Below are 18,540 nucleotides of genomic sequence, written 5' to 3'. Positions count from 1 at the left end.
CTTTACATGGGAAGAATTCTGATTCTTTGTCAGTTTGTATGTTGCAAAGATCTTCTGCCCCCTGCAGCTTTTCTCTTCCTTTTTTCCTGGTGGATCTTGATGATCAGAAGTTGTTAGCTTTAGTGTGGTTGAACTTCACAGTCTCTTTTGGTGAGCAGTGGTTCGCGCTTTATCCAAAGAACCTTTTTCTACACATGAAGGTGTCTGCCCAGATTTTCATCCAAAAGTTTTGCTTTTCATGCCTCCGTGTTCAGTTCATCTGCAGTTGATGGCTGTGTGATGGGAGGTAGGAAACTGTTTAATTTCCTCCTGAGACAGCGGCAGGCCCCATACTGTTGTTGGGTCCAGCTAGTCTCCCGTATTTGCGACGTCACTCCTGTTTTCTGTCACTACCACATTCATATAGATCTGTGTTGTGTGTTTTTTGTTTTTGGTCCCAGTATTTAGGGAGTCTTCCCTTCGTATTGCACCTTGCAAGTAATTTAGCTTCATGAAGTCCTCCTACCTGGTGGGGGCGCACACCGCCCAGTATTTTCTTCTTCACCGTGAATGGCCAGTCCCACCCCTTGCTCTTCTACACACGTCTCAGAGTCAGTTTGCCAAGGTCTTTCACTTGGTTTTTGTTTTTGAGGTCTGTTTGGTTTATGACTGGAATTGCATGGAATCTTTCTGTTGCATGGAAAGTTAGGGGTCAGAAAAGACAATTTTCAGTTTGGGAGAATGGATAGCTTTATGAAATTAAATATTTATTTTCGTGAACGTGCTCGTTCCTCTTTTAAAAGTCATTTTTAATGCTTTTCAGTGAAGCTTTTGAATTTTCCCCATGAAGGGCCTTGTACATGTGTTACCTACCAATGGAGGGTGTCCAGGTTCTTGATGCTTTGAATAAAGAATTGGACAAAATGCACAAACAAAGCAAGGAAAGAATGAAGCAACAAAAGCAGAGAGTTATTGAAAATGAAAGCACACTCCTCAGTCAGTAGTGGACCTGAGCAAGCAGCTCAAGGGCCTGGTAGCTGAATTTTCTGGGGTTTAAATACCCTCTAGAGGTTTCCCATTGGTTACTTGGTGTACACCCTATGTAAATGAAGTAGTGGCCCACGATCAGTCTGATTGGTTGCAGAAAGCGACCAATGAGAGGCTGAAGTGAAGTTATAAAACACCCTATGCAAACGTCTGATTGGTTGCAGAAAGTGACGAATCGGAGGCTGAAGTCACAAAGTTACACTTCTATGCAGATGAAGACTTGGCCTGGGACCAATCAGAGGTACTTTCAGTATTTCATCTGCCACGCAGAAAAAGGGTGGATTGTGAAGGGAGTAGCCTCTGGTCCTTTTGTTACCTGGGCACGGAAAGTTTTTTTTTTTTTTTTTACTTCTAGGAAGCTAGTGTGAATTGGCCTTAGGTTACCTGCCTCCAGACCCTATTCTCCTGCCTCACATATTTTATTAGATTTATTCTTAGTTATCACATTTTTTCTTGTTATAGTAAATGTTATCTCTTTAAAGCTGAATTTTTTTATCGTTTGAAATATTTTGTTTTGCATGTTGATTGCTTCAGTAAATGCACTTTTAAACTTTGACATTTCTTGTCTGTGCAGTAAATCTGTTAAAAAAACAACTCAGGATTGTTAAAGCAAAAGTACTTATAGATTGTAGAATACAAAAAGAGAAAATTAGTGTCCAACGGAAGGAGCCATTATGAGACGCTTCTCTTTGATTGTCCTTTTTAGTAATTGTGCTTATCATACCTGGAAAATGAAATAATTTATTATAATCTCCTTTTTACTTATGATTTTAAAAATGGGAAATAGAGCCTGCCACAGGATCTTTGGTTTATTCTCATTTATTTTTTCCTGCCACTTGCCACATTCTTTGTGCGGCTGACCTCTCGGCCCCTTGGTCTCAGGGTGTGGACCCTGAGTCACTACTGCTAGTGGTAGCAATTGGCAATTGGTCCTCTTGTCTCTGACCCCCGTGGGCCTCGAGCTGTTGGTTTGGAAAGCTTCCCCTGTCAATTGAGAAAAAATGATGAGACAATTCTCGATCATTTTAGGAGGTTTGTTTGCCAAAGTTAAGGAAGCACGCCTGGGATTCAGGTCTATGTTTTCTCCGACGATGATTTTCAGGGCTCCAAATTTAAAGGGGACAGGGCCGGATATTGAGAAGTGCACAATTTTCATGTAAGAGGGAGATAGAGAAAAACAGTCATTCATGCCTTTGTCTGGCTCAGTGAATCTGCATTTTTTTTTTTTAAATGTAAAATGACATAGACAAATGGAGCAGAGGGAAGATGCAGGGAGTCTGCGTGTTACATAAGATAACCTAGACACAATGGGGCCGGGGAACAATCAGATATGCATTTGTGTCTGGTGGGCTGGGGGAGACTGCACCTGTAAACATAAGCTGTCCATTTACACTGCCATGGTGAAATGTTTGCAGAAGCACCTTAAAAGGTCTTGCAGCTCACTAGGAATTTCCTTGTGGGCAAAATATGGGGGAGGCGTGTAGCTTCATCTTGTAGCCTTCTTATTTTGGAACCAAAAGGGGAAGGGAGGTTTGCGTCGCCCAGTTCCCAGCTTGACTTTTCCCTTTGGCTCAATAAGTTTGGGATTTCAAGATTCAGTTTCCTTTCACGCCCTTGGCAGTGGGTCTTGCTCGGCTCCCACGTGCTCCCCCTGGGGGGTGCTGATCCTCTCCAGGTCCCAGCTCAGCAAGGCTTGGCAGAATGGATCAACTTGGAGGGTAGATGAGCTTCTGGGAGAGCCAGGCTCCTGCAGGCTGGCAGAGTGTGAAGAGGGGGTAACCTGAGCACAGCCTTGTGTGTGTGGGGAAACTGAATGATGCGCAAGGGGCTTTAGGAAAGTATTGAAATGTTTGTCTTGGCCGGGCGTGGTGGCTCACGCCTGTAATCCCAGCACTTCGAGAGGCCAAGGCAAGCAGATCACCTGAGGTCAGGAGTTCAAGACCAGCCTGGCCAACATGGCGAAACTTTGTCTCTATGAAAAATTTAAAAATTAGCCAGGCGTAGTGGGGTGTACCTGTAGTCCCAGCTACTTGGGAGGCTGAGGCAGGAGAATTGCTTGAACCCGGGAGGTGGAGGCTGCAGTGAGCCGAGGTGGCACCACTGCAGTCCAGCCTGGGTGACAGAGCAGTACTTTGTCTCAAAAAAAAAAAAGTTTGTCTTGTGTTGGCCAGTAGAAAACATTGAGTTATGGTTTCTGGCATTGTAGAGGTTAGATTTGAATACATCTGCAAGTGATGGCAAATCCCTAATTATGGTGCCTTCACAGGACAGAACTCGATTACTGTCTCCAGTACGAGGTCATTGTCAGCAAATTGTTTGTTCCTCTGTGTGCTTGTCTTTGACCTCGTGGTCCAGGGCGGCTGGCCTAGCACTCTTCATCACGTTTGCCTTCCACTGGCAGGGCTAATAAGGCATGGGTAGAGAAGGCCGTACCCCCACTTTAAAAGTGTGTCCCAGCAGCTGCGCATAGCACTTCTGCTTGTTTCTTACTGGCTGTGACTTAGCCTGTCATCCGAAGTGACATGGTTGTATAGTTAGCTGTATGGATCAGGGAAAATGTAACTTTGATTTTTTTAGTTATGTGCTCCCCTAAAGTTTGGGCTTCTAGTAGGAAGAAGGATTTCTGCCGTAAGCATCCCTCCAGCCCCCTACATCTATGGAAACATTGACTTACCCATTCCACAGGTGATGGTCGGGTCCACGGTGATCAGTTGCTACTTTCCTTCTCTTCCTTCTTTTCTCTTTCCCTTTCTCTTTCTCTCTCTCTGGTCAGTTTTAGCGAGCTCGAATAAAATCCACCCATTTTAGGTTTATAATTGGATGTTTTGACAGCTGTGAGTTTTTTTGTTTGTTTGTTTGTTTTGAGACGGAGCCTTGCTCTGTTGCCCAGGCTGCTGGAGTGCAGTGGCGCGATCTCGGCTCACTGCAACCTCCGCCTCCTGGGTTCAAGCGATTCTCCTGCCTCAGCCTCCCGAGTAGCTGGGATTACAGGCACCCCCCACCATGTCCAGCTAATTTTTGTATTTTCAGTAGAGACGAGGTTTCACCATCTTGGTCAGGCCGGTCTTGAACTCCTGATCTCGAGATCCACCAGCCTTGGCCTCCCAAAGTGCTGGGATTACAGGTTTGAGTAACCACGTCCAGCTTGACAGCTGTGTTTATAGGTGTGTACCAACCCCCTAATATGTGATACAGAACATTTCCGTCACTCTGCGAGGTTCCCCGTCGCTTTGTGTCAGTCTCCTCTCCCACCCTTGCCCTTGACAACTGCTGATCTTCTGTCTGCCTCTAGAGTCCTGCTCTTTTGTAGAATTTCATATAAATGGAATCGTACAAACTGTAGACTTCAGTCTGTGTCTTTTACTTGGCATCGTGTTTTTGAGGTTCGTGCCTGCTGTTGCAAGTATCAGTAGTTCATTGCCTTTTCCTGCTGAGTAGTATTCCCAGATGGCCATACCACAGTGTGTGTGTCTGTGCACCAGTTGACGGACACTGGAGTTCTTTCTAATTTTTGCCCATTACAAAATCAATTTTCTCTAAACCTTCATGTGCTCATCCTAGTGGCGAAAGCAAACGTCCTGGTCGCACTGCTGATTTTAAAGGGAAGTCTTTTAACACTGCACCACTGACTTGTGGTTTGAATCTTTACTATTTTAAGGAGGGTGCCTTGCTCTTATTTTTAAAATCATGAATGGTTGTGGAGGTTTATCAAATCCTTTTTCCTCCCATCCTCTGAGAGATGTTTTTGCTTCTTTGATCTGTTAACCTAGTGAATTCTATTAGATTTTCTCGTATTGAGCCAACTGTATATCCCTGAAATAAATCCAAATTGGTCATGATGGATTTTTAAAAGTGCATTTCAGAAGTTTGTTGGCATCTCACGTGCCAGGCCACCCTGCAGGGTTAAGTTTGCTAACGTGTGATGTGCCACGCTGCCAGACGTGGAAGCCAGGTTTCTCTTTAATTTGGAGAGTGCTTTCTGACCATTGTACTGATTCTTCAGTTAAGCTCTGATGTGGAGTCTTCTCAGCTGTGTTGTTCTCTCTGGTAATAGTGACCCTGTGATGTTTGGTGTGAAAGTATTGTTTATTTTCAGTACTTAGTTCTTTGGATGTAATGAAACCCTTGTGTTTTGCTAACCTATCAAGACACCTGACGTGGGCACAAAACGTGGTCTGTAAATTAACATGTTTGAATGAGGCGAATGTTGAGTGATTCACACACCAAATGTAGCATTACTGCTTGTCGCAAGAGAGTTCTACCCATTAATTAGGTTGTAAACGTATAGTCAGTAGTTTTGGTGTACTCAGTGTGGATTTTATGTGATATATGGTTGTCTTTTAACCCATATTCTAGATTTCTACAGTTTGATTTTGGTTTCATTCATGAAGTGTTATAATTCATACGGGGAGAATGTTCCTTGAATCATGTTGCAGAAACTTGAGTTGTAAATAATTTCTTCTTTCCGAGGTTACAATGCTTCTGGATTTTGAGGGCTGTACATCCCACAGGTCTTCTCAGGAGAATTCTCTATTTTGCTCCTCTCCCAGAAATTATCTCCGTGGTACTTTATATACTGTGATGTCACACTGCTGATGCATATAGTAGAATTATGGTATTTTAAAATTTCTCACATCAGATTGTTTATAAGTAAACATGAGTACAGCAACATTTTCAATTTCAATATAGTTCCTTTTTAGTTACGCAGAGTCTCTCAGCTCCCTTGTGTGCATTGAACTGCTGGTGTTCCGGGCCTACCTTGGAGCCATGCGGGGTGTTTGTTAGGTGGACACGGTGAAGACTGAGGTCCTTGGTAGGCGACCTCAAGCCACTCCTGGGAGCCTTCTGTGGGAGAGTGCTGTTGAGGTTTTTAGGAAGAACCTTTTCCTTCTGAATTAGCACGTGTGTTCTGGCGTTCAGGTTTCTAAAGTTTGGCAAGCAAACTGGGAATGCCTCTAGTTTTTAAATTTCTTCAGCCCTGGTGGTAACCAGTAGTAGCAACCATTTTTATTATTGTTGAATATTAACTGATTTGCAGAAAAGATACTTTGGGAAGAGTTTAAAGTTTGTACTACTTTTTTTTTTTTTTTTGAGACGGAGTCTTGCTCTGTCGCCCGGGCTGGAGTGCAGTGGCCGGATCTCAGCTCACTGCAAGCTCCGCCTCCCGGGTTCCCGCCATTCTCCTGCCTCAGCCTCCCGAGTAGCTGGGACTACAGGCGCCCGCCACCTCGCCTGGCTAATTTTTTTTTTTTATTTTTTAGTAGAGACGGGGTTTCACCGTGTTCGCCAGGATGGTCTCGATCTCCTGACCTCGTGATCCGCCCGTCTCGGCCTCCCAAAGTGCTGGGATTACAGGCTTGAGCCACCGCGCCCGGCCGTTTGTACTACTTTTAATGAACTCCCACTCTCTAACAAAGGTGTGAACATCCAGAATGTTACTAGAACTTCAGTAGCTAATGATATCCAGTGAGTACTTCTTGTTTGAACCACTTCAGATTATTCTGTGTTGTCCTTAAACACAGCCACATCCTTAAGTCATCCTTCCTTTACTGCCCTTTGCTAGATAATATCACCACTTAAGCGACAGCTCGCTCATTGCAATGCAAGTTGCTGTCCTGGTACAGAGCCCCGCTGTGTCCGCTAGACCAGCCCTTCCACTAAGCTGACTGTTCGCCTCCACTCAGAGTCCACTGAGCTGACTGTTCGCCTCCACTCAGAGTCCACTGAGCTGTGACTGTTCGCCTCCACTCAGAGTGCACTGAGCTGACTGTTCGCCTCCACTCAGAGTGCACTGAGCTGACTGTTCGCCTCCAGAGTCCCGTCACTTAGAGCCCCGTTCAAGTGGGCACATTGTTTTCACCTTTCCTGCGATAAACTGCAAGTAACACACCTGGATTTTTGACACACAAAGGTGTAAGGTTGTGATTCCTGAAGAACAGCAGCAGACAGGCACCCGGTGGGCACGGGGTGACATGAAGACTCAGATGTCTCTGTCCTCAGCAGCGCACAGTTGAAGTCAGGGATGAAGACAGATGTGCATGAAACCCAGAGAGATCATGTACAGTTGTCAATGAAACCACAGTTTGCATCCTGCCGACTCCATTCCAGGGTGGCTGAAAGAATTGGAGAGGACAGCCCGAGGAGGGGCAGCGTATGGGGTACTCGACTCTGGAGGGTCATACTGAATTGCTGGGGCTGCCTCACTTCCCTGCTCTGTGATTTCTTCTATTTCCTGGCCCGGTTGGGCCGCGGACACCTCCCTGGTGTACCTGGTGTCTCTGTGGATCTCTTTCTGTAGGGGACTCTGCAACCCAGCCTCATGCCCTGCAGGGTGCACAGACCTCGGCCTGGTGAGTGCCTGGGGCCAGGGGCCGAGGTGAAGCTCAGTGGCCCAGCCATCCCAGGCTGCAGGCGAATGGGCTCCCCTTTGAGAACCCACAGGATGGTAGCAGAGCAAGGTTCAGCCTGCAGGGGTGGCTGTACTCGGGGAAGCTGTGGACCAGGCCCTCTCCCTGCATTGAGCCAGCCTATGTGCCCTCCCCACCCTGATGGCTGCTCCGGCTGGCTAGGCCTCTTCTCTGAGGTTCTTGACTCTGTACCTCTGGCTTTTGCTGCTTGAATTTGGGGACTTGTCGGTTCTTCCTGTTACGCTTTAGTGGACTTCCACCCTAGCTCTTGCCTCTGGTCACTGCTCTGAGTGTGAGTCTAGAGGGGCCAGCAAGGTCCTGAGGGAGTTGTGAGGAATCGGGCCCTGTCCGGGGGCGTGGGGAGTCTGAGAGGCCCCCTCAGTGTTCTGCAGCTGCCAGGTCTTCCTGTGCCTGCCCCAGCAGGGTAAGAAGCAGCACACAGGAGCACGTTTCCTTTTGGCTGGGCCGCTGCTGTGAGACGGCCCCAGTGGAGCGGGGAGGAAAGGAATTTCCTTGAAGAGATTCTTACCTGACTTCTTTTCTGGCTGAGACTGTCTAAGGCAGCAGTGGAGGCACTGGGTAGTGGTTGGGATTGAGGGGTGGCAGGAACTCCCAGCAAACCGGGAAAAACATCAGTTGCTCAGAGCTTGCCCGGCTGCTGCTGAGGGCCCTGCCCCCCGTGGACGCACCTTCAAGGGAGGTGGCATGCTTAACTTTTACCCAAACCCTTTTCAGTGTCCACCTGTAGACTTTGAAAATGCTTATTTGGAAAAAATGATATGAAATCTGTCATATATATATATGTATATATGTGTGTATATGTGTGTGTATATATATACATATCTAAATTTAAAAAGTATATATATGTATATATTTACCAGTCTGAGAGCAAAAGCTTAGAACTGGCTCAGTGCAGTTTTTTTGGGGGAAAAAAAGGTACGATTATTTGATGCAGGGCTTCAAAGTCCCACAGCATGTGTCCCTTGGTGTTGGGGATGGGACCTCTTTTTCTTCCAAAAGGCTTTCAGTGATGTCTGCTATGTGGCGAGCTCATTGTGGTGAAAATCACGTGGCAAGATAATTTCAGGGTAACCCTCGGCAATACCTTACAAATGTGCTCTCAGCTGTGAGCGCTTTCCTGGCTTGCCTGCTGGTGACTAGGATGAGAATTTTTATTTTTTTATTTTTATTTTATTTTATTTTTTTTTGAGACGGATTTTCACTCTTGTTGCCCAGGCTGGAGTTCAATGGCGTGATCTCAGCTCACAGCAACCTCCGCCTCCCGGGTTCAAGCCATTCTCCTGCATCAGCCTCCGGAGTAGCTGGAATTGCAGGCAGCATCACCGCACCTGGCTAATTTTGTATTTTTAGTAGAGACGGGGTTTCTCCATGTTGGTCAGGCTGGTCTCGAACTCCTGACCTCAGGTGATCTGCCCGCCTTGGCCTCCCAGAGTGGTGGGATTACAGGCGTGAGCCACCGCGCCTGGCCGAGAAAATGTTTTAAAGCCTCTGCGGCTTTCCGAGGGGGACGGTGGGGACCCTCAGGTGCCACAGTACAAATCAGGTGATTTGGGAAGGAGGTTTTAAAATGATACTAAATTATTTTGGGATTAGAACTAGTTTTTGCCATTTCAAAACACTGGCATAACTCGTATGAAGTGATTTAAGACAAAAGATAAAAGGAATGAGTCCGTGAGAACAACAGCAGCTGCAAGGAAGGGGAAGCCCGGGCCTGGAGAAGGCCACTGTCCTTTCTGATGGAGACAGTCATCCTGTCAGTTGGCCTCACAGTTTGCCAGCATGAAGAGGAGCTCGGGATCTGTGACTGTCACCTCTGCTCAGAGTCTTTCGTGAGCAAGTTGGTAAAGCAGCGGATTGATTTGGGTCCGTGCAGGGTGTCCTTAGTAGCCACCCCCTGGGCCGGCATTCTTAGCTTCCAGCCCTGCAGCCGGCCCTGGGAAGGAGGGCACGGGGTGGGCGCTGGAAGAGGAGCCTACAGTTGGCTGGCAGGTGGGGGGGGACAGGCAGGGTCTCTGGGGACTGAGCTGAGTGGGGGTCTCAAGGCGGACACTCGAGGGTCAGAGGTCCTAGAGATTGGGGCCAAGGGAGCCTCTGGGGCATGGCCAGGGATGTCCTGAACCTGGGGGCCGAGCTTCCCCCTGCCTTGCTGGTTTCCCGCAGGTTGTTCCGCAGCCTATGGGCAGGCAGAAATCAGACCATCCTTCTAGGGTCATGACTTTCCAGTGTCGCAGGCATTCTCTGTTTGTGGAAACTTGTTTCCATTGTTGTGGGTGGTGGGGATTTTCCTCTTCCGAGTCTAGACAAGGCTGATCTGTGGTAGCATTTTAAGAGGTCGGTTTCTGTCTGCTGCGTTGGCGGGATGGCTGCTGCTTTTGCACTTTTCTGGTGGGTTGGTGGGAGGTCCTGCTGCTGGGGTAAGTTGAGCTGGGATGATTTGCAGGCAGGTGAGGCTCACATTAGCCTTTCAGCCATGTGCGGGGCGCCTGGGACCTGCAACCTGCGACCCGCGACCTGCGTTTGGCTTAGTGGAGGATGGAGCCATCTTGGTTCTTGGTGTGCCCCCAGCACAGCAGTGATGGGAGAAAGGGCAGCTGCAGGAAATTCAAGCAAGTAATTTACCTTTTCTTCCCTGCTGCTATCCAAAGAAATGTAAATCATATATGTTTTCTTACTTTCTAAATTAATAGCTATCGTTGGAGGGAGCTAAGCAGCGAGAAGGTGAGTTTAGATCCGTAATTACACGAAGAGCAAGGAGAGCCTGCCCAGAATAAATGTTGGGGAGGGCTGCATGGCTCTGCGCGGTTTGTGGCAGTGATTTAATTGGCAAGGCTGGTGTGCGTTTAGGATAGGTGAGCTGCCTGGGTGCCGCTGTCTACAGTGGGGACAGCGGGTCTGGACACAGCTTGCAGGCAGCCCATCCCTGAGCAGGAAACATGCTCAGGCCTTCTCTTAGTAGCAGGGACTCGGCACTGATGGCAGATGCAGGAGCACGCACCGTGGGTTTCATCTGGCAGGGCCTCTCCATCCCAGATGCTTGGCTTATTGGAAATAGGAAGGCTTTTCAGGGAGAAAAGAAACAGCTCTCCACCTACGAGCAAGTCACTAAGGAAAGGCTGTTCAGTCCATTTCTCAGCCACATGTAGTTCCCAGATAGACGCTGAGCTGTTTCACTGGCCTGTGGCTGTGTGTGTGTGTGCTCTAGGTGCATGTGTGTGTTCTTTTTTGTGTATGTGCGCATGTGCCTCTGTGTGTGTACACGGGCTCTTGCCTCCCTGTGTATATGTGTGCATGAGCTTTTCATGTGTGTGCGTGTGCTCTCTGCATACGTGCATGAGCTTTTCTCTGTGGGTGTGAATCGAAGCACTTACACTCTTCTGTGTGTGTGTACACGGGATTTTCTCTGCGCTCTTCTCCGTGTGTGCTCTTCTTGTGTGTGTGCTCTTCTCTGTGTGCATGTGCTCTTCTCCACGTGTGTGCGCTCTTTGTGTGTGTGCTCTTCTCAATGTGTGTGTGCTCTTCACGTGTGTGTGCTCTTCTGTGCGTGTGCTGCTTTCTGCATGTGCTCTTCTCTACGTGTGTGTGCTCTTCTGTGTGTGTGCTCTTCTCGGTGTTTGTGCATGTGTTCTTCTCCATATGTGCACACATGCTCTTTTCTCTGCATAGAAGGCTCCTCTCCTCCTCCCACCTCAGCTTTCACCCCCCTCTCTTCCCGTCACCTCTCTGCAGTCTCCCTTCACCAAGTGCTCCTATCTTCCCTGTCCCTTTCGATGGAGTTACTTCTGCCCCTTCCTCTCTGTGCGTTTTTCCACTCAGACAGTGGGGGCCCGGAGGTCCTGACTGGTTGATGTTTGAAGTACCAGGCTGCAGCATTGCCTGGTAGAGGAAACAGATGGGAGAGACTGATCACAAACCCAGGCAGGCACCCATGGCATTCATTATCAGTCCCCACAGACCCCCAGAATGAGCCCAGGCCCTGCCAATGGCACAAAACCTGGAGAAGGGAGGAAGGGGAGGGCTCACATGCAGGGCACCAGGGAGCAGCAGCACCATCCGCGCCTCCACCGTCCGTATCTCCATTCAGCCACAAAGAGCTTCCCAGTCCTCCTCTGTGCTGGCCGTGCAGGACTGAGGGTGCCGCAGTAAAGTGTGTGGAGGAAACGCTTCCCAGGGACCCATCTTGAACTGGACGAGAGCCGCAGGCCAGAGCCGGGCTGGCGCGGTGGAGGAGCTGCTGCTTTGGGTGGGGAAGGTGGTAGAGGAGTTTGTCTCTGAGGAGACGCATGTGAACTAAGACCTTGGGTGGAACATCGTGGGAGCTGTGGGAAGTTTGGGAGGTGGGGATTCCAGGTGGAAAGAGCAGCAGTGCCAAGGCCCCGAGACAGCTGCGGAGTGGCTGGGCCTGGTGAGAGAGCACCCAGTGCCGGTTTGGAGGCCAGAGAGCAGGGAGTGGCTGGGCACGCACCTGAAGCCGTGCTCAGGAGTGCGTGGTCTCATCAGGGTCTTGGGAAGCCACGGGCACGGACGGTGTGACCTGACATTTTCAGCAGCAATCTCTGCTGCTCAGCAGGATGCAGAGCATGGGGGTGTTAGCAGGAAGACCAGCCAGGAGACTGTCACTGTGGACCAGGCACAAGGTGATGGTGGTCAGGCTTGTGGCAGTGAACTGGGGGGAAGGGGTTGGATGCCACACCCGTCTGGGGTTTGCTATAGTGGTGATGGCCTCGGGGGTCCGTAGGTCTCCCTGGGATTCTCTGAGGGGCGGGCCTCAGGAGCAATGGCCTAAAAGCATGTGCCTTTAGTGGCAGAGCCAGGCTTTGTGTGCAGTGTCACATGCTGCCACAGGACACCCGCTTTTCACTGTTTTAGCCTGCTTGCTGCGTTAAAGGTCATTTTTGTTCAATGCTTGAGCTGGCTGTCCTTTATTTACATGTTAGTGGGATGACAGCGGACATCAAGCAGAGTTCAATCTGAAGAATTTGGACTGACTAGCTTTCTTCAGTCAATAAGAAATCGGAATTCTGCATTTTTCCTCAAAGTAGTACACGCGTGCTCTTTTAAAGGGCATTACTACCCAGGCTGGTGCAGAGCGTCCCGGCGTCTGGGTGGGCGGAGGCCCTCTGCCCTGACTTGGATGAGGGGAAGAAGGTAATTGCTGGGTCGTTGGGTTGCCTGTGAAAGGGCACTCACGTGGCAAGTGCTTCAGCACTGTTTGTTTGCTAACTGAAGGCTTCGCCACCTCCCGCTGTGCCTGTTTGGTGCCACCGATTTGCCCCGTAGTGCGTTCCGCATTCTGTGTCTGTCCCGAGGCTGTACTCAGGCAGAACTCGGTCTATCTCAGGTACGACTCAGAGACGCGGCCTCATGGAGCCTTCTGCTGTGGAACCAAGTCAGGGGCTCCGGCCTGCTCAGATCTCTGTCCCTGCAGCAGCCTGTTTCATGTTCCGCACAGCCCAGGAACTTGTTGTGCCGAGAGGACTTAGGCTCCCCTTGGCGTCCTCCCTGGGTGAAGCTGGGTATGTCCTATTTGCCAAATTGGTTTTTTCCGGCACTTAGGCTGCTAAGGGAAGTATTGCATTCATGCGTATGAGTAGATTTAGGCTTGAGAGTGTTTGTGTGTGTGCGTGCGTGCACATGTGAGACAAGCCCTCTGAAAGTGAGGGGCCTTGTTAAATGGTGGGAGTGCTCCACTGCCTAAAGTCTTCCTGTACACACACAGTCACATGTGCTTGCGCTCTCTCTCTCTCTCTCTCTCTCTCTCTCTCTGTGTCTCTCTTTCGTTGTGCAGTGCGACTGCCCCCTGCTCTGGGCAGTGCCTGCCTTGACTCCCTCTGTCCAGGGTGTGTGCTCCTGGGGCGCTGCACTGCTTGTTCCCTGGGCTGTAGAGGACACCGCGTGGCGACAGGGACGGGTCCGGTGGCTGCTGGCTGCCGTGGCCCCCTGGATGCGTGTGGAGGGATATCAGTGGCCTCAGGCACCCTGGACCTTTTTGGTGAGGAGGAGCTGGGCAGAGTTTCTCCATTTCTTCATGACCGTGTGGTCAGCTTCTGTGGAGTCACCGCCTCTGTCATTCCTTTTGCCTTCTGTTGCTGCTGCTGCTGTTCTCGTGTGGCTCCTTCCCCTCCACCTCCTGCTCCTGACCCTTTCGGGGGCTCAGAGGCCCCTCAGAGGCTTGCTGGTGAACAGACCCAAGGGCTGTTGAGCTGGACCTGTGCCCCGTGCCTGCCTTCGTGGGCCTAGTCTCCCTGTCTTCTAGTCACACGCCGTCCCCTGGGCTTCTTCCTTCATGCCTCAGTGGCCGGGCAGGGATGGGGCTGCACGTTGGTGACTCGTGGTGCAGCACTGTTGGCCGAGGGGCCCTTCCTGTTGCCGTCCCGCTTCTTCATCTCCCTCTGGGGCCACCGAGGGGCTGCCCCCACGTGGCTCCTCTGGCCACTACTTGCAGCTCGGTTAAATAGCATTCACATCATTTGCGAAGCTGTGGTACGTGAGAAATTCTTAAATAGCACTGTGTTGTTGAGTGGGTTTGGTCTTTGATGTTAAATATTCAGTTCTCTCTAGAAAGATGTGGACTGAAAATGAAAAGCATGTATGAATATATATGCGCGAATGTATTACTCATTCCACCGGCGTCTCTCAGATGCCTGCTGTGTTAGGCAGTTGCTCTGTTACTCATCTGAACAGCCGTGTGGACTGCATGCTAGCGTGGGGATAGGGTGGGGCCTAGACTTGAGGGCTGGTGAGGCCACTCTAGATAGGTTCCTTGGGTTGAGAGACTTTACCTGTCGGCTCCAGGTCCCTCCTTTGTAAAGTGAGGGGCCTTGTTAAATGGTGGGAGTGCTCCACTGCCTAAAGTCCTCCTGTACACACACAGGAAGTTGATAGTGATTTTGGGGATGTGATTTTGGGGATGGAGCCTGCCAAGCCCAGTAAGATTTAGGATTGTAGGCAGTGTGGGAAGGGATCGACTCCTCAGGGTGCGAGCGTGGTCGGCTCTGCGGGGCCGAGTTTGTATGGAAGCGATGTAATTCGTCCATCTGACGGAGTGTGTGTTCCTGAGGTCTACCTCCTGTGCCTTGCTTGTGTGGATGAGCCTGGACAGAGCAGTTGGACCCGGCCTTAGCTGCCAGGCAGCCCGAAGGTCAGGCTGGAGCCATCAGCCGGTGACCCAGTGGAGAGGATGGGAACTAGGGGGCCACAAAGTAGGTAGTGGTTGGCTCTTCCAGAAAGACAGTGGAGGGGGAACAGGTGGCAGCAGAGTCTTCACGGAGGGAGTGGTGTTTGAGGTGAATCCCGGAAGCCAGGGGTGTTGAGACTCAGGATGCAGGTGTGACAGGCTTTCCAGGCAGTGGTAGGAGCACGGGCTGATGGCTGGCAGGCTGAGCTGGGGAAGAGTGCCGTAGCTCAGTGCACCCACAATGTGGGTGCTGGCTGGGGAGACCCGGGGCAGGGACCAGACTGAGGGGCCAGGGACACTGCACTGGGCCTGTGCTGGTGGTGGTGGGGGCTCTGTCCGTGGGAGGTGAGGAGCACACACAGGTCTTCAGCCGCATGTGCACGTGTATGGTGTGGGTGATAGGACTGTGTTGCACGTTGTTGTAATAAAACCCTCCTTATGAGTGAAGATGGAAGAGAGTGGGTGGGAGGAAGAGATGGTGAAGAGAGGGATCAACTGAATATACTGAGAGTATTGGAAGGGAGGAGGCTGGGATGACTCCTGCCTGCCTGGCCTGGGTACCTGAATCCCTGCTAAGATTTTGTAAGTGATGGAAGATGTTTAAGTTTGTCTTCTTGAATGGTGATAACTTTTCAGAGGTTTAAAGAAACCTGTTTACTTAATGAGGGAAATTTAGAGCATCCATCCACCCACCTGTCCATCCACTCATGCACCCACCTCCTCACTCATCCATGCCTCCCTCCCTGAGGAAGTCTCCACTGATAGGCCAGGTGCTGCTGCACAGTGGCCCGTGGGGTGTGGAGGAGCAGAGAGTTTCTGCTGTGAGAGCCAGCGTAGGGACGGACTGAGCCAGGGGCTGGTGAAATGCTGCACATTGCTTGTGAGATAATAAATAGTTAAGATAATTCAAACTTGATTAAAAAAAAAAATTAAGGGCCATGCATGGTGGCTCACGCCTGTAATCCCAGCACTTTGGGAGGTTGAGGTGGGTGGATCACTTCAGGTCAGGAGTTCACAACCAGCCTGGCCAACATGGTGAAACCCTGTCTGTACCAAAAAATATGAAAATTAGCCAGGCGTGGTGGCTCGTGTCTATAGTCCCAGCTACTTGGAAGGCTGAGGTGGGAGGATCGCTTGAACCTAGAAGGCAGAGGTTGCAGTGAGCTGAGATGGCACCACTGCACTCCAGCCTGGGCGACAGAGTAACACCCTGTCTCAAAAAAAAAAAAAAAGCAATTGATTTTTGTTTATATTTGTATCTTAATATTAGGAACAATGAAAATATACAATATACATTTCAAGTAATGGATGCTTTCATTTTAAAGTTTCTGCCATGTTTACTTTGTGCTTTACCACCTGTTCCATTTTCTTTCAGATTTTTGAAAGGATCTTGTTTATATGGGCGATCCGCCACCCCGCCAGTGGATATGTTCAGGGGATAAATGATCTCGTCACTCCCTTCTTTGTGGTCTTCATTTGTGAATACATAGGTAAGATTTCTCGCAAACATTAAACGTGAACTTCAGTGGACTTGCTGTGTGTTACTATGCATAATTATAACAATATTGAGAATTGCCACTAAGTTTAATGTTATTAATGATAGGGAATATTAGAGAATAATAGTTTTCTCATGGATAACAGCTTTCCAAAATGTCTTTAATCCACATGCTCAACTACTGAAGACATTAAGTTGCAGTTATAATGATTAATATCTTCTTTTTAACAATATTTGAAGATAGATAATATATTTGGGGAGTGTTGTTTATTCTAAAGGCCATCACAGTACTGAGTTTAATGGTTTCAATCAATCAATCTGTGTGTTTATTTTGTTTATTTTGAGATGGAGTCTTGCTCTGTCACCCAGGCTGGAGTGTAGTGGCGCGATATCGGCTCACTGCAACCTCCGCCCTCCGGGTTCAAGCGATTCTTCTACCTCAGCCTCCTGAGTAGCTGGGACTACAGGCATGCACCACCACTCCCAGCTAATTTTTGCATTTTTGGTAGAGACGGGGTTTCACCGTGTTGACCAGAATGGTCTCGAACTCCTGACCTCATGATCTGCCCACCTCGGCCTCCCAAAGTGCTGGGATTATAGGCATGAACCACCATGCCCAGTCAGTGGTTTGAATTTAAGATTAAGGTGATAGAGCATCAGTCACATATTTTGCTTACAAGCTGAAAATCAAATCTTCTTTAATTGTGTTTCTGTGGCATTTCATCCCTTTTCTACTTTTGCTATACTAGTAACATTTGGTTTTATGAGAGTATTAATTACTTGTGAAATAGCTGGTTGAACAGCGGTTTCGGTTGGGCTATGTTTTTATGCTGTTTCCCTTTAAGCACTGCATGGTTTTCCTTTATCACAATCAACTGTACTATAACTTAATCTGTTTTGAATATGTTTTTAAGTTAAAACCTCTGATAATAAAAGTGAGGATCTGCTTTTAAATTCATCTATGAATAAAAAACAAATAGGAAAGAGGGGACTTTACTGTTTACTCACAGCATTTTAATTTAAACCCGGGTTTGTCTTCCTGCAAGCCTTCTGGACTGGGCGCTTGCCTGTTTTTATTACATGGTGTTTTTAGCGTTTCCAGTTTGTGGTCGGCTTCAGATTCCCATCCTTGGTGTAATCTGGAGAGATGAGCTTTACCGGAGGACAGATTATCCTCCGAGGATGAGGACATATCCATGGAGTGAATTTTATTGCAACCCCTCTGAGACTTTGTTTCCCTTTATGATTTCATAGGAGGTTGTCTCATTGCTAAGCAACTAATGAGAGCTGCCGCGCCTCCCTCCCTAATCATCTCTTAAGTAGGGGAGAGGCCGCTCCTGAGGGTGCTTTGCTTTTCTGCCTCTTACCCCTCATTTGCCAGATAATGAAAATGCTCTTAATGCTCCTGGAACAGTAGGACCTCTGTCAGTAGACTTCAGAGTTGTTAATTGAAAGGAGAAGTTCAACTGAGATGTGATTAGAGAATTGATATTCCGTGTTAAATAGACCATTTAATTAATGTGGTAAATAAGTTTGTTTTAACTACTTTACCACCAACTTCTGTTGTAAGACCCAAGCGATTCTTAATGCATTTGCCTGATTATCTGCAAGACAGGACGAAGGGGCATGACCACGATCTTAATTGTCCGGAAGAAAGAAAGACTGGAGAAAATGGAATTTGTGTCTTATGAGTGGTGTCTTCAGATGAGCTCAGAGACACTTTCCTTGTCTTTCTGCGTCCCCATCCTTCCTGCGTCCCCGTCCTTCCTGCGTCCCTATCTTTCCTGCACCCCTGTCACACACGCAGGCACATGCACGCATGTATGCACACATCAGAACACAACCACACATTGTGTTGGTATACAGTGTCACTTTCAAACATCTGTGTAAAACATATCATTTATTTCTGTTGGTCAGCTATTAAGTGGACATATAAAAATGTTTGGGTTGGGCACGGTGGCTCATGCCTGTAATCCCAGCACTTAGGGAGGCTGAGGAGGATGGATCATGAGGTCAGGAGTTTGAGACCATTGGCTAACATGGTGAAACCGCATCTCTACTAAAAATACAAAAAATTAGCTGGATGTGGTGGCACGTGCCTATAGTTCCAGCTCCTCGGGAGGCTGAGGCAGGAGAATTGCTTGAGACTGGGAGGTGAAGGTTGCAGTGAGCCCAGATGGTGCCACTGCACTCCAGCCTGGGCGATAGGGTGAGACTCCGTCTCAAAAAAAAAAAAAAAAAAAAAGTTTGGTCCCGGATTTCACATGTGATTATTGCATTTGTAGTCCTTTTTAGATCTTGCTTCCTAGGTTTGGGGAATGTTCATTAGTATAGTCCAAGTCCATCTTTCATTATGTTGTAAAGAGGCGTTTAACTTGCATGGTGTGCTGTCCAGCTTCCTTATGGGGCTGAAATTT

General features: G+C 48.7%; 1 protein-coding gene across 1 annotated transcript in view; it reads left to right on the top strand.

The window, feature by feature from the left end:
• Positions 1-18,540, top strand: part of TBC1D22A (TBC1 domain family member 22A) — a 414,384-nt gene that overhangs the window by 136,050 nt on the left and 259,794 nt on the right. Inside the window, 1 exon segment of the mRNA XM_031656180.1 lies at positions 16,004-16,118. Within this exon segment, the coding sequence (XP_031512040.1) occupies positions 16,004-16,118 (115 nt within the window).

This window comes from Papio anubis, chromosome 16, assembly GCF_008728515.1.
Source record: "Papio anubis isolate 15944 chromosome 16, Panubis1.0, whole genome shotgun sequence".
Classification (NCBI taxonomy): domain Eukaryota; kingdom Metazoa; phylum Chordata; class Mammalia; order Primates; family Cercopithecidae; genus Papio; species Papio anubis.
The sequence above is the reverse complement of the archived record's forward strand: the minus strand, read 5'-3'. Positions and strand labels throughout refer to the sequence as shown.